General features: G+C 41.6%; 1 protein-coding gene across 4 annotated transcripts in view; it reads left to right on the forward strand.

Annotated features, from left to right (window-relative positions):
- Positions 1–15606, forward strand: part of BLNK (B cell linker) — a 100433-nt gene that overhangs the window by 41702 nt on the left and 43125 nt on the right. For 2 of the 4 annotated variants that reach the window (XM_027672085.1, XM_027672086.1), the window contains exon 1: positions 12277–12424. The exons of the other annotated variants lie outside the window; for them this stretch is intronic. In XM_027672085.1, the coding sequence (XP_027527886.1) occupies positions 12378–12424 (47 nt within the window). In that variant the 5' untranslated portion in view covers positions 12277–12377. Of the gene's footprint in view, positions 1–12276; positions 12425–15606 lie in introns of those variants that run through there. 4 annotated transcript variants of the gene reach the window in all.

The raw sequence follows: 15606 nt of genomic DNA on the forward strand, positions 1-15606 counted from the left end.
ACACAAACTCTTTTTGCTTTTGTATAAGCATGTGGAGCTTTATTCATTAGTTCATATGTTTGTGCTGTGATGTCAGGTGGTCTATGTAGTATTTCTAAGACAATGAAGAAAAGTATTAAAATAAATAATTTAAACTTTCTTCAGTTCAGAAATGAGAAAACAACAAGTTGAGATAAGATACTAAACAATGAAAACTGTGGTGCTTAAAAATGGGGTCAGCTAGACAAGCAAAGTAGAGAAGTTACAAGGTGAGCTGCAAGGAGAAGTTAAGAGACTGTAGCAGGAGGGCCTGATGCAGCTGCAAGCCAGACAGTTGGGGCTGTAGCAACCAGTCACTTGAAACAGCTTCAGGAGAGGCTGCTCAGCACAGCTGGCCTGGCGAAAGACGAAGTGCACTTGGTAGGAATGCCACAGTAGACCTCTGTGCAAAGAATTCAAGACCTGAAACCCAACAGCCTGTAGTACAGCTACAGGTGGCAACCCATAGAATTAATAAATTTGCCAAAAATACATATTTCAAATATTTGCCCCCCCCAAAATGCAGAAATTGCGTTCCACATGCAAATAAATACCTTTTTAGTAGCATCTTCCCTATAAAGGCCCTTTCCAAGAGTAACACCAATGTGAGGAATGTAGAAGTACTTTAGCAACAGCACTGACACTGACATGACAGTACTTGTGCATAACTACATGCAGATGGGATTAACACTTGTCAACACATGATTCAGGGCATCACAGAGCCTCTCTGGATAGATCACCTGTAACCACCTAAATACAGACAGCATCATAATGTACATATGTATGAGATCATGAGTCACAAGCAAACTTCATGCTAGCTTTCTCTCATTTTCAGTGCTTCAGAGCACCTGTACGCTTGCACTGGGTACAGTATAGGAACTGAGCAGCTATCAGCAAGTACAGGAGCTGCTCAGCTGCCAGAAGTAAGAAAGCTGCTTTACTGGACGCTGCACATGACCAGAAGCATCTTGTCTCAAGGTGCAGCTCTGCTACGTCGTGTTTCAGAGACTGCTCAGTTGTCACCATTCTGAAACTCTGCTCCGCTCCACAGTGCAAACACACTTTGACTTTACAATCCTGATGTTTGTTTATAATTCTTAGAGGTAAAATTCAGATATGCTCTGAATTCAGGCCATATCATGGCCAGTCTCTTGCCACACTAACAGCAGCTTCCCTGTAGGATGCTACAGTTTAGGACGACTCAGACCACATCTTACAGGTTATTTTATCAATCCCTTGGAGGACAGAGAGATGAAAGGACATTCTCCAGAGTAGGTAGCCAGGTCAGTCCCCTTGCCCAAAGCCATCTTGGTCTGGACTGAGACTGCTGCTAAAAATTATAATGGAACAGTATTACCTAATATGTCTCAAAAAGCATTTCATTTTTATTCTTCCACAAGCCATGCCCAATTTTTCAAACCCTGACAATCTCCTTCTGTTCCTAATAGCCAAGAGTTCTGAGAGGAAAAAAGAAGAGATTTTATATATTTTACAGTTCCTATACTAGCTTTCCTGTTTTCCATTCTCCTCCACCCACTGCCATTGCACATTTTAGGTACTCTCCAATGATATCCTTGACAGAGCACTAGGTCTCAGTTTCTTCTTCACAATTCTGGCACTTCAGTTTCCCCAGACACCTGCTACCACAGCTTTGCCATTTCTCCTATTTAGTTCCTCACTTTTCAGTTTCATGGCTTTTTATTATTTTGCAAATCTCTCAGAATACAGACAATAACCTAAAAATATGTTATTATTTCAGTTAATTTACCTTACCATACATTTCATAAGCATAAGCAGATCCTTCTCTAATCACTGATCTGGTTGATATAATTAATTACCTTTATCAGTATATAACTTCCTCATCTGATTCCTATGGATTAAGCAATAATATTCTGAAGGAATACACGGGAATATAAGACATATCCATACTGTTGCTTCAATGAATAGAATATTACACTTCAAGAACACAGAAGCAAAATAATTCTTTCTATTGCTTGAAATGTCAGCATGAACTACTAGCTTTTATATTACTGGTATATATCCTTTTATATTACTGGTACAAATAATGCTCACATATAGCCCACAAATATATAGACTTACATAGATCCTGAAAAAAATTAAAAATTATTTCCCATCACTACTTTTTTTTAAAGAAATAGAAGTATGATTCACATGTATAGTCTTACAGGAATTCTCTGCTAGATAATCCCTTTCCAGGGATATATTGAAAATTACAGATAAACCAAAATTTCAACAATTTCAGCTTTTAACCAAAAGCAGTACTAAACATGTATGATACACCTCCAACATGTTGGTATTCTATTGTTTTTTACCTTAAAAAAAAAAAAGGCAGCTCTAAGAAAACACCGAAAAATAACAAATGTAGCTAACTGCAGATCATAGAGCAACGCCCTTACAGATGATGTTTTTATACAACTATACCTGTCATGTACCTTGCTGAGTCCACAGGATGGAACACCAGTTTCTGGGAAAGCCCCACTTCCTGAACAAATTTGATGTGTTGTTCATTCACAACCAATGCACAAAGAACACTTTGAAATGCAGCCCCACAGCACAGCTCCACCAGACACCTGGGCAGACTTGGAAGTCATTCTAAACCAAGCTCAAAATGTTGCTTCTCTCTTATGGCATTTCTTTCTACTCTGGCATTCTTAAGTATCAGCTTACTTAAGCAATTCTGGGTCAGATCAAAGGCCTATCTCATGTGACGTTTGTGACATTAGTCTGCATCAGACACCTGAGGAAGAAAAGAACAAGCGAGGGGTGGGTGCCTCCAGACATGTGTATGAACAGTACGTCACTCACTGAGCTGGTACAACAACCCAATGGGAAATGCTGAAACAAATGAAATTACAGTATGAACGTTGATTCAGCAAAGTGCTGGTGGTATCAGTTCCACCAGAAATGGGAATAATAGTTGAAATCTATATTTTTTTTAGGAGTTCATGATGCTTTAAGGAGTTTTTTTTTTCACAAAAGAAGAAATTCTCCTCTAACAGAATGATGAAAGTTAACAGACCTCAAGGAAAGGTTAAGCTTGAAAGAAATCACAACCCTTACGGAAAAGATACCTTGAAAACCAATAATTTCTCCCTGAAAGACTCTATTGTATCACTATTGTCTTCCTATTTGCTAAATATTATGAACATTTTATAGCAAAAGCTATACAAATAATATATACCTTGTCAACAGTTTCAAATTACAGACAGTCCACAGCAATCTAGTCTTCGCTCATCAGTCTATTTAGTCCTGACTCAACATCATTATGGCAATAACAAACAGAACTGCTTCAAATGTATGACATAACCCCAGGCAGATCTCTACAATACAGAGAAAGGTTCAAGTAGCAAAGTCCATGCTGCAGCTGTAGGTAAAATCCACTAATGACCAGAAATTAAATATCTTGTACAGCTGTCATTCATGTATATTATTTCTAAACTAACAGTCAGAAACTTTTTTTTAATCACAAAATATTTTAGATTGTAATTTCCTCAATGCTGAGACCTTTTTGCTCTCTATTAGAATAATATAAAAAGAAAAGTGATACTTGTTTATACATAATACAATGCAGTATAATGTATATTCAAGTTTACATATATGTTTCTTTACATGTAGACTCCTATGAGATTTTCTTTCTGCTTTCACTTCTGAGTTTATTTTATACTTTAAATCTAAAGGGATGACAACGACAACGACAACAACAAAAAAAGTAGAAACAGTTATTCTGAAATCCAGTGTTTGATACGTAATGTAGAATTTTTCTCCCAATATACTCTGAGGGCAGAAAGATGCAGGCTTATATGACCACAAACTTACAAAGTAACTCTTTTAAATGCTGTACTACAGCAATAAATGTTCCAAACTTGAATATATAAAATTATATATATATGTATACTGAAGGCATTGTGATATGTGTAACAGCACTATATAATCTTATTTCAAGACATCCTTTTCATTTTTTGTGCAGCCTTTTGTCTGTGTGAGCGATTTTGTCAGTGGGGACGCAAAGATATTGAGACCATTCACTACCTGTGCCTGAATGCTGACCAATGCTTGGTAGGCACACACTGAAAGGAAGGACACAAACCACTGATTCTCCCCTCTGTCCTGTGCAAGTGTCATTCTCAAAGTCAGAGCCCAGTAACCCAAGCTCCTGAGCACTCCCACAAAGGCCTCCTGGGTAGCCTTCAGGTAAATCCACACCCCAAACAGGAGGATGGACAGGAAAGCAAACTTGTCCAATTTAATCCTGTTGCAACAAGGGGTGAGGAGGAAGGAGAGCAGGGTGTACAAGCTCTGGAGAAGAGTCAGAAACAAGCATGGGCTCCCAGTCTGCAAAGAAACCCCTATCCCTACACCCCCCCTTCCACAGTTAGGATCCAGATTAGGCTGGCCAGTTAGGATTATCTCCATTGCAGGCACTCGACTACAGAAGGGCATCAGATTTGCAGCAGAAACAGCAGCACTGCTCCTAAGAGTCACTGTAGCTGTCAGTTGGCTCCAACACAGGTCACTACCTCTGAGGCAATCTGACCTCAAATACTTTAACATTGAACAATTAGTGTGTCTGTAGGACCAAATTTTGTGTTTCTGGATGCACGTGGAACAGATGACAGTAAAACTGAAAAGCAGAAGTGCAGCTTTTTACACAGTCCCCAGAGAAACAAAACACATTTTCTCAGCAGGTGCTAAAATGTGTTTGCTCAGAAGACACTTCATGAGAAACTCCTACTAAATTTACTGTTTTCACATCTTTGCCGACCCTGCAGTACATACCTACATGTATGACCTGTTTCCTCCAGTGAGCCTAATGACAAACCCAAATCCCATTCAATTAAATTTAGTGTTGCATTTTCAAATGCATCTCCTACTACTATTACTATATGAACAACTTTGAAAATGCCATTTAGTATACAAAGTGATAAAGGATAAAAGTTTTAAGATTTCTAGGGCAGTTGATAGGAGTCTTCTAAAATCAACACTATGGCATTGAGCCACTTGACCCACAGTGAGGAGACTACAACCTCTGAAAAATCAGTATTATTTAAAAATACTTGGGACAGAAACGTACCCTCCTCTCATTTGTTAAGACACAACTAAATGCCCATATATAACTTTCCCTGTACAAGTAGTGTTCTCTACTTTAAAACAGCTTATATGAATCCTGGAAAAGGAAAAAAATCCATTGAAATAGATTAGTTGGAAAAAAAGGTGATGTATCACTTTAAACAAGAAGCAGCACTGTTTCACCTGTTTGCAGCAAGCAGTAAGTAGTAAATACAGAGAATATCGTGAGAAATCGTGTTCCATAAACTCATGGTTTCCAAAAAACCAGCTATGGGACACTGAATAGGAAGTTAAGTAAGCAGTGTATCAACGAAAATAGACATTGAGGGGGAAAAGAACTATGTCTAAATTGACATAGTTTTAAACAATAGCGTTTGAGTGCTTTTCTGGCCTGGTATAAAGTACCACAAATTTGCATTCAGATCCATATGATCAAGCACAAACCCTCACAGGCAGCATGTGACAGTCTACTGATAACCCCGTTTCCCCTACACTCTTCACTGCTACAGCTTATTGCTGGCACATCTTCCTACAGATATTCTGAAAGCAGAAGAAATCAAATACATACAAAATACTTTCAAATAGCAGATTCTGTAAGGAAAAATTTGAGCCTGCTACATAACTACAGATTCCAGTTCAGATTCAGGAGGTTTGAATTTGGGCTGTTTTCTGATTCAAATGTAGATGGTACCAATTTGGGTTATTTTCACTAAACCTCTACAGCCTTGAAAAACAGAACTGTGGCAATCATTTCCTGACTTTCATGTGAAGGCAGACTGATCAAGCCAAATTCCTGTTACTGAACAGTTACATTTACATTCACATTACACTGCTTCCATGGTTCGAGCTCTACCTTCAGTGCTATTCCAGTAGTAGTACAAAATCAGAGCTCAAGCAGTAGATGCATATTTTAAATAGAGACTTCTACATATGAATAAATACTCTCTTTGAAGCAATTATCAGTCAGAGAGAGATTAAAGACAGCATGTAGATATAGGCAGAGTGAAGTATCTCTGAGCTAGGTGAAATACTATCACCTCAAGACAGTAAAATCAGACAGATATTTTGAAGTGAATTTTCAATCATTTTACATATTGCTCAGGAGAGCTTACACTGCTGCTCTATTGTCAGGATTTCCTGAAGGAAAAGCCACACAAAAGCTCACAAAGCTGTCTTTTAAAGAGCAAAATGTGCAACATCTTGTGATTCCCCACATTCCCCAAAAGTAGGAAAGTCAAAATCAAAACTACACTACTACTTGGCAAGACAAGTAGTACATGAAATTCTCTTGATGAGTTCTTTCCTATAAAGAACAGTTGTATTCTTGACTCCTGAGTACTTCTAAGAAAAAAATTTGGCCCAATCAACTCTATTAATGTTGGAGACAAAACCTTGTTAATAGAAAATGGGTTAAGAAATGTTTTTTCTAACATGACTGAGAGAAAAAGTACATCTTATATGGTCATGTGATGAATAAAATCGAAACCTGGTTATCAACCAATTGCTTACTTCAAAACAGGTTTCTCGTCTGTTTTATATGCATTGGAGGCACTAGACTGTACCTATGAGCATTAATATAATCTGTAAAAAAGAGCTTCCTCTTGAAATAGTCATGCATAGTTCATTGAGATCCTTTGATGCAGCACTGTCTCCTCAAAGCACTAAAAATAAAAATAAACATTAAAGAGATTTACTGTAAATTGATGTTTTAAACTAATCTATTTGCAGTTCTTTTTATTCTCCTTCTCATTGCTAAATGTTTATGCTATATGACACAGTTTATGATTCTCTGTGTTTTATTACAACTGTGTGAAATCCCAGAAGTTCAGAAATGGCAACTGAGAGCCAAGGCTGTACCTATACCCTTGCTTGCACTTTTTACACTCTTTCCTGCAGCTTGATTGTCCATCTCTCCTGTGCACCACAGCTCCTACCTGGGGCATATTCCTAGGGTTTCTTGCCATGCAGAGGAGGCTATGGGTAGATGCTGTTGCATCACTAAGCCTCACCCCACCATGCAGTCAGGATGCAGCTTTGGCCTCCAATCCAGATCAGGAACTCAAACAGGCTGTAGGTTTCCTACACTAAACAGTCAACCTGTAATCCACATTAAGACAATGGCATGAATGGTCTCCATAAAAAGGTGTTAGCATCAAAACTTACAAATCTAAAAGGAACTTATACACAGCTGATATATTATATTTAACATTAGTAGCTTCAGCAGGAACACCTGACAAACCCAAAATCATCATATAAAGCATGTACTAGAAGGTATTAAACTAGAGAGCATTAATTTCAGTGGAAATAAGAAAAGACAGTCATCAAAGGAATCAGAGAGAAACCTCCGGGCCAGAAAAAACACCAGTCTTGTCAGTGATAGCAGTCAAACTCGGGATTTTGCCTACTTGTTTCTCTACAATTGGGTCTATATGAAGATGCTTGTTCTGATGTAGGGACACCACTTACCAATAACTAAAATGCTTCAGACAAGTCATCTAATCCCTTGTTTCTGTGCTAAAGGAGTTTTCTACCTACCCAGAAATTCAAAGTCAAACCAAAAATTATCTTAACAATAGGATATAGAGAACTGGAGCCCTGAGTAAACAGGAAATACCTGGCAATTCACAGCAAATTTTGACCAAATGAAGGTGGAATACTCACAGTCTGGAACAGAGTTTGTTTCACTGAGTCTGGTTTTCACCATGCCTCAATGGTCTCAACGGCCTCAACAGCTCTTAAACAGAACCCAGAACACACCGCCAGAGGTAGCATGTGGAAGGAATGAGCCAGTGGAAAATAAACAGCAGAAAATAACAGAGGGGTTAAAAAATAGGTTTTGTTTCTGAACATGCAAGATAAAGAAGTTGCTTTTAAAAATCTTTTTATTTATAAGCATAAATGGAGAGTTACACAGTCATATTGGGAGAGGATCAGAGAGACAAATCCAGACTAAGCCACAACACATGCAGCGATGAGGAAATCATGTTGCAACAGTCAGCGACATTTAGAAAGCCTTTTCCAAAATTACAATGGCATTTTGAGCATCAAAAATTTAGAATAAAAATGCGTGCATGTTCTGTAAGCCATTCTGCCAAGTGAATTTACTGGCAAATCCTGCGCTACCTGTGTTAGGTAATAGTGCCAGGAATTCATCCTCTATCTTTTGTAGCCATATACAGCAAAATAAAGCTAGTGGCTATCTACATAATCACAAAAGTGGCAGACTGTGTAGATGTGAGTTCTTAAAACATCAGATACAAAAATACCATTTAGGTAGAGGGCTTCAATGATGTTGCTCCAGAGGACCAGTACTGTGGGAACAGCTCCGCAAAACACCTCATCCAAGACTTCAAGATTCTTCTGAGACACCACTATGCCCCAGACTCCTGGGCCTTGTCCCTCAGCTGGGAAGTGCAGGTTGGCACAGGCTTCCAGGCCATGTCTCAGCAGGCAGCAGCACAATTCCCGTTGGGCCCAGATGTGCCAGGGAGCACAGTGGTGACACAAGCATCCCCCAAAACAAATGCCCATCTACCTAAAACAGCCCTTGTGGCTGGGAAGAGAGTTTCGTGCTAACCATCATTATGGTCAAGATGCCACCCACGTGGTAAAACAAATCCCACTTCCTCTTTGTCTTTATCCAATGAGCATATTATGTCAGAGGGACAGTTGCTGGGGTTACAACTTACAACTACAAAAATAGCATGACATTATGTTTGCTGCAAGGCTCAAATTTGCCACCGCCTCTAGGCACTCCCAGGGTGTCCTGAAGAGGAAGGCAGGGTGTTTCCTGCAGTGGGGGTTAGTCAGGCCCTGGTCACCCCTCCAGCCTGGGCTTCCAGAGCCACCCTTTTTGGGTGATGAGTAATGTTGGAGGGATGGAGAAACTCCTGCTGCTCACTCACCCCGCCCGTGGTGCAGGTCGGCAGGGCCACCTTTGCCAGCTGCACACTGCGGTGTCTTCCTGTCCATACGGGCTGTACAGAAGCCCACTTGACCACAGACAGGATCAGTCCAAAAATGGGCCAGCAGTTCAGACTCTGAAAACACCTGCAGGGCAAAAAGAAGAGGTCTAGGGCTGTTTGGAGGGACTTGACCTTGTTCTTCTTTATTGAAGGTTTTTCTCTAGTAGTTTTCCTATCTTGTTGCACCCAATCAAGCCTTCTCAGCACCAGGACAGATGGCCACACAGGCTGACTTGCAGACAGATCAGAAAGAGCTAAGCAGGCTCTAAGCATTTTCTGGTGAGGCTGTGCTGTTTAGATCCAGACATTTTTGATGCACGTACACATTTAAAATGAGGAAGAGGAGGAATTTCACTGTAACAAGAAAGGCTTTGTTTGACATTTGGGGTGGGGTGGCTTCCTTCTCCTAATGTCAGGACTTCATCTGCACTTGACTCTCCTTTGGTTTCCCAGGAACAGTATATTCCAAAGTGGCCAGGAGAATCCACTCTCTCAGATGCCTCAGGTTAAGATAAATGTGAGATACTGGGTCCTAGATGTACTTTTTTGAGGAGGACTAGTCTAAAGTTGTGCCAGGGGAGGTTTAGATTAGCTATTAGGAGAAATTTCTTCACTGAAAGGGTGGTCAGACATTGGAATAGGCTTCTCAGGGAAATGATGGAATCACCATCCCTGGGAGGGTTCAAAAGACTGGTGGATGTGGCACTTGGGAATTTGGTTTGGTGGAACACAGTGGTTCTAAGTTAATGGTTCGACTCAATCTTAGAGGTCTTTTCCAGTCTCAGTGTTTCTATTATTTATTCTTTGCCCATGTTCTGCATGCTAGGCCATATCACTTGGTAGCAGCAACTTCTGTTAATTCTAGACCAAACTCCTTGTAGGTACTAAAGTGAAGCACAGCTGCATCTAGGGCTGTGCATGTGGGTGGAAGAATGGAAGAAGCAAACAGGCTGAGGTATGACCAGTGGACAGGCCCCATAGCAGGTGCCACGAAAACTCATGAACAACTCCTATGCAATGAAGACTTCATTAGGAGTAACTTCTTGGCAGCAGTACCAGTGTAAGCAGTCACTCACCCTATTCTTCCAGCCCTGTGCTGCACCCTCACAAACATCTGTGCACCAAACCAAATCAAGGAACTGGTGCAGTTAAAACCCCTTTTTCTGTGACCTTTTGCTGGATCGTTTGTAGCGGACTCCTTCCCCAGTCCATGTCACTGCACAGCTACACAAACACAGGGGCCAGCAGATCACAGGGGTGAGAGATCCTGTGTGAGTCACGCTGTCACCAAGCCCTGAGCTCACGGGACTCAGGGACTGCCCTGAGCACAAGGCATCAGCAGTAGCCCCTTCCCGGGAGCAGTGAGGTGACAGAGCTGTGAGGACAGGCGTGAAAGCCTCTGCACTGGGCACGGCAGAGCATTAAAACTAGACCTGTAACTTCTGTTGAGTCAGGAAGAAACAAGGCGAAACCAGCCCGGCAGTGCAAATGACAGGCTGCCACCAAAGATGTCAAAGGCAAACAGCCTGGGATTTCTGCGACAGCCAGGCAAGAGGCAGTTGTTGTGCAAGAGAAAACACTGCATGAGCCTGCTGAGCAAATCTTTTATTCTGCTATGTGTTCAGATAATATTATATAAGCAAAAGGGAAAGTGACAGAGAAATGTATTAATATCCACTTCTTCATATTGTCAGAGCAATAATTTTAACTAATTCAAAATTAATTGAATTTTCAAAATAACTTTTAGGGAGTAAAATTACAAAGTTGTCCAGTTCACAACTACATATAATGCAAGGTGGAATTCCAAAGTTTTGTGTATTGAATGACATTCATCATTATTATATTATTCCTTAAAACCCATAAACTTTATAAGATACCCCAAAAAGGGCAACTTGTACACTGTGGGTCCACCCTAGAAAAAGACTGTATTCAAATATCAAGCGATTTCCCTGCTGAAAGCTCAGAGACCAAAAACATCAGCCATGCCAAGATCAGAGTGATACTGTTATCAAAGACACAAATCTCATGGCAGGCTATTTCCCCAGAGTCATCTGCACAAACCAGGAAGGTTTATTTTGCTGCTATGGTTTTGCAAGAAGAAAAATGCAGTCAGTACAATCTGGGGAGGAGAATTCCACGTGAAAACTTAGCCCAAGTGGCAATGAGGATCTTCCCAAGAAATAACTCTGTGTGTCTTCAAAAACATATTGTACTTATCAAACATATTAACATGATGCAGATATATGTACCTTTTTTAAAAAAGAACTAGTAGGTTTCTGACCTAGAGCAGCCTTAGTTTATAAACTAAGCTGTGAACAGGCCAAAGATACAGAAGGGGAGCAACAAAAATCATCCTCCAGAGGCACAGAATTCAAATTAATCAGCCCTCTGGGATAAAGGCAGAATGTGAATAACTGCTTACATTGCCCCTCAGAAGCAACCAGCTGGCTCCAAAGGTCATCTTTAAAGAGGAAAAAATGGTTGAGAAAGAGGTCATCTTTAAAGAGGAAAAAATGGCTCAGAGATATCAGAGCCATAAAATACAGTCAGCTACTTGCATTTTGGGTGGGAATAGCCTTGCCCTGTGTTCCCGGAAGTATCACGGTTTTCTCCTGTCTTAGTTTAAGAAACAGGTGAATTTTTTTTTTCTTTAGTTACATTCAAAAGATCGGGGATCAGCTGATGGTTTTCTCTAGCTTTTGCTGGAGAACCTCTGGGAAAGTTTCCACGGCAGCATGTTCCCACCTGGAACACCTTCACCACAAGTGTGGAGGAGCGGGGAGGTGAGGGAGACCAGGCGCCCGCATCGCTCCCCGCAGCCAGCGAAGTCACCTGAGGCTGGGCAGGTGACTGGCGCGGGTCCCGGCCCCGCCACGGCCCGCTGGGCTCATCTGCATGGACCCGCTGCAGCCGGGCCGCCCGCGCTGCCTCACCTGCTGGCGGCCGAGCCGGCGCGTCCCGGAGCCGCTCCGACAGCTCCAAAGGGAGGGGCGGCTTAGCGAGACCTCGTGCTCCCATTTCCAAAGGCTCCACCTCGGCTCCCGGCTCCGCAGCCACCTGTGCGCGCCCCGGGCGGGGCGGGGGCGGGCGGCGGGGCCGGGCCGAGCACCGGGTCCCTCCTCCGCCCGGTGCCCGCGGGTCGGACGGGGAGAGGCTCTGGCAGCGCGGCACGGCCGCGCTCTGACCCGGCGGAGGCTCCGCCGCGCTCCGAGCCGGCACCAGGAGGAGCCGTGCCCTGCCTGGCACCGGGAGCGGCAGGTGCCGGGCCGCGGGCAGCGCGTCCCGGCGAGGGCAGCGAGCAGGATCATGGACAAGCTCAACAGGCTGACAGTGCCGGCCGGGGAGAAGTTCAGGTAGGGTCGGACCGCTCGCGGTTTCCTCCGGGAGCGGCACCGCGCGGAGGCTCCTGCGGGAATGGCTCCTGCGGTGGGATGAGCCGCTTCCCGCAGTGGCGTTCGGGGGGGACTGGGAGACGCTGGGGCACGAGGAAGTTGGCAGAAGCTTTGTAGTAAAACGGAGTTATCACCGGTGGCCGGGGCGCTGCCGGGAAATGTGGGAGGTAAACACACTTAGTGATTTCAAAGCAAAATGTGCGTCGGCTTCACCTGCAGCGCGATGAGGAATGTTTTCAAAGTGTCTGTTTTCAAAGTTGTAAGAAAATAGTCTGTGACTCACTAAGATGAGCCCTATGCAAATTAGAAAAACTTAATTAATTGCTTAATGGTTTAATGCCCTATGAAGATGGCGTTTGCAGTTAAGTTCTGTCATGTTTCCTAATCTTCGAAAGAACTGGTGGAATAGGGGGAACTGGAAAACGGGAAATGTTCCTAAGTGAAGAACAAAGTTAAATGCAGGGTTTGAGAGGAAAAAAAGCAGAAGCTGGCCATTACTGGAGTATTTTTAGTGTGACTCGATTGATGTGCTGGTGCAGTTGGCACCTCAAGGCTCTTTCACAGTGACTGGCGGTTTTTTTTCTGAATAGCTAAAAGAAGTTCTGTTTCAGATTAAAGTAACATAGAAATTTTTTCTTTCCCTGAAAAAAAAATAAAATAGTGAAAAATATTTTTTTCTAAAGTAACTCATACTTAAGCACTCAATACTAATTTATAAAACGTTCTCAAGTCTCTCTCTCTCACCCCAAAAACCTTCATGCATATCGGAATAATCCCTCGTAAAGCTGATTTTGATGCAATGCCATTTCTTCATATCTACTCTGTCCATACTATTGGTGGGGAATGGGAGAGGGGGATGTACTTGCAGAGCTGCAGTGACACGTATGTTCCTCAGTCAGGAACACCTAATAAAACCCTAGCAGACTGCATCCTGCAGCCCAGCCCAGACAAGAACTCTGTATAAGAGGGTGGGGGAAGAAGATAGTGAATTTTCTCATTGTCTGCAATTTATCACCTTAAGTAGTCTAAACTGATCTAAATGGTGTCAGAGCTCAGTGTTGGTTTAAACCCGCTATATTAAGATAATAAGCTGAGGAACAAGATGGAAAGCTTGGTTCTATCAAGACAGTTACTGGTACATAAAGAAATAAAGCACACTCTCTCTTCTATCATAAAATTGTAGCTGGGATGAATCTTCTGCACTTTTGCAAACCATTAAAGCAGGATTACTTTCAAGTACCCAGAGATGGTCCGTCTATATATGAGGTTTATAATGGTCCACAACTCATTGATGAACTGATGCATCACACCTCTGCTGCATCTTCAGTAGCTGACACTTCATGTACCTAAAGCTCTTCATCTTATCTGAGGTTTTAATATTGTTGTAAAATAAGGAAGAGGAGGAAGTAGCTCTGTTTTCCTGTATTAACTTGAAGTATTAAAAGCTATTTTTTCTCTCCTCATCATGACCAATTCACCTTAGTTGTGTAAGGAATGTAGGAGCACATGTTTCTCAAATGTGAGCACTTCTCAGCACGTGCTGTGGAAGTGCATGCGTGCTTTGATTTGAGCATGTTGAAATACATCCTTAAACAGAAACCTGGATATTTGACTACATGATCTTACTGCGGCATCAGCATTCTAAAACCTTAAGGCAGGACTTTCCATGAGTAGATATTCATAAATTTAGAGATGTGCAAATATAGGAAGAGATCAGCGCACCATGGCAGCAGCTTTTTCCTCCTTCTTTGAAACGGCTGAATACCCCCTTGTGCTGTGTGACTTGTTAACAGCGTAGTTGACTTCCTAATATAGCTCTGCCAGTATTGAAGACACATAGATGGTTCAGAGCTGAGTGTACTGAATGTTACATGAACTAAACAGTTACATTAAAAACATCCCTTTCTCCACGATGCAATGCCAAGAAATATTCTTGCCAAACTGTAGTAATTACAGTTCACATTTTTTTAAAGACAGCTTGCTTAAAATTTCTACTCTGTAGCAGCAAAAATTAAAGAAGCATTGCTGTTGAGTCAGTGTCTGAGAGTAGATATTTTGATTTTTTTTTTAAGTGTAGACCTGAAAAACTAGATATTATGTGGCTTTGCAAAGCTCAGCTATTCTCCATGGGTATATTTGAGCCTACCAAACCTAGCTTTTTGTTGCGTCAGCAAATCTTATGTCAGATCTGAATTCTCAACATATTCCGTTTGTTAAGTTTATTGCAACAGTAAGAGACATAAGTGTTCTTACATGCCTCTCATCTAATATGTTGTGGTATGTAAATTGTTTGCAGTTAAGTCACTCAATTAACTTCGATATCAGTCAGATAGGAATGCTGGAACTCCATGGAATTCCAGTATTAATTTTTCTGTAGTGTTTCTTATAAGGCATGCACAGTATTATACAAATATTCCCTCAGAGTACATTATGTGTTCTGACTGCTTTTATATAACGAGGAAAAATTAATTCCAAGGCCTGGTTATTTATTGTGAGTGGTGCTTACAAATAATTTGGCACTTTGAATTGTTTTGTAAAGTGTGAAGTGAATACATGAGCAATAGCCATGCTGCCATGGCAGGCTCTAGTGTGCCTTGATTTCAGCCTAAACTTCAGGGAAAAAAATTACGCTATAAATATACACATAAATAGATTCACTCACAATCGGGGACAGAAGGCAATATGGGTAACAGGAAGTTAGCAACTCAAAAGATACAGCTCTAAACTTGCAGACTCTTTTGTGGTTCAACTTCCTTAGACTATGAGCCTATGATTCTTAGTATTTGAATAATTTCTAGCTACTATATATGACTGTGTCATAGCATCTTTTCAGACTGGCTGCATTTTTTTTATTATGACCACAAACCTTAATAATGACCCTCTACTCATAGCTGTCTTCAGCTGTGTATCACAAAATCCTTTTCAAAGACATCATTTCCATCACCATTGCAGTGATGGGCAAACCAGGGCATGAACCAGAAGTGTGCCACATGCTTTCACTTGCCTAAGGTCATGCAGTTAGCAACTTCCAGATTGCAAACAGACTTTTGCAAAAGCAGAGTTTTGTGTTCGTTGATTTGCAGCAGTTCTTCCCCCTGTCCTGGTTAGAACGGCTGGGACCAATTCATCCCTGGATGGGTGTA

This window comes from Neopelma chrysocephalum, unplaced genomic scaffold (assembly GCF_003984885.1).
Source record: "Neopelma chrysocephalum unplaced genomic scaffold, ASM398488v2 Primary Assembly neopelma1_97390, whole genome shotgun sequence".
Lineage (NCBI taxonomy): Eukaryota > Metazoa > Chordata > Aves > Passeriformes > Pipridae > Neopelma > Neopelma chrysocephalum.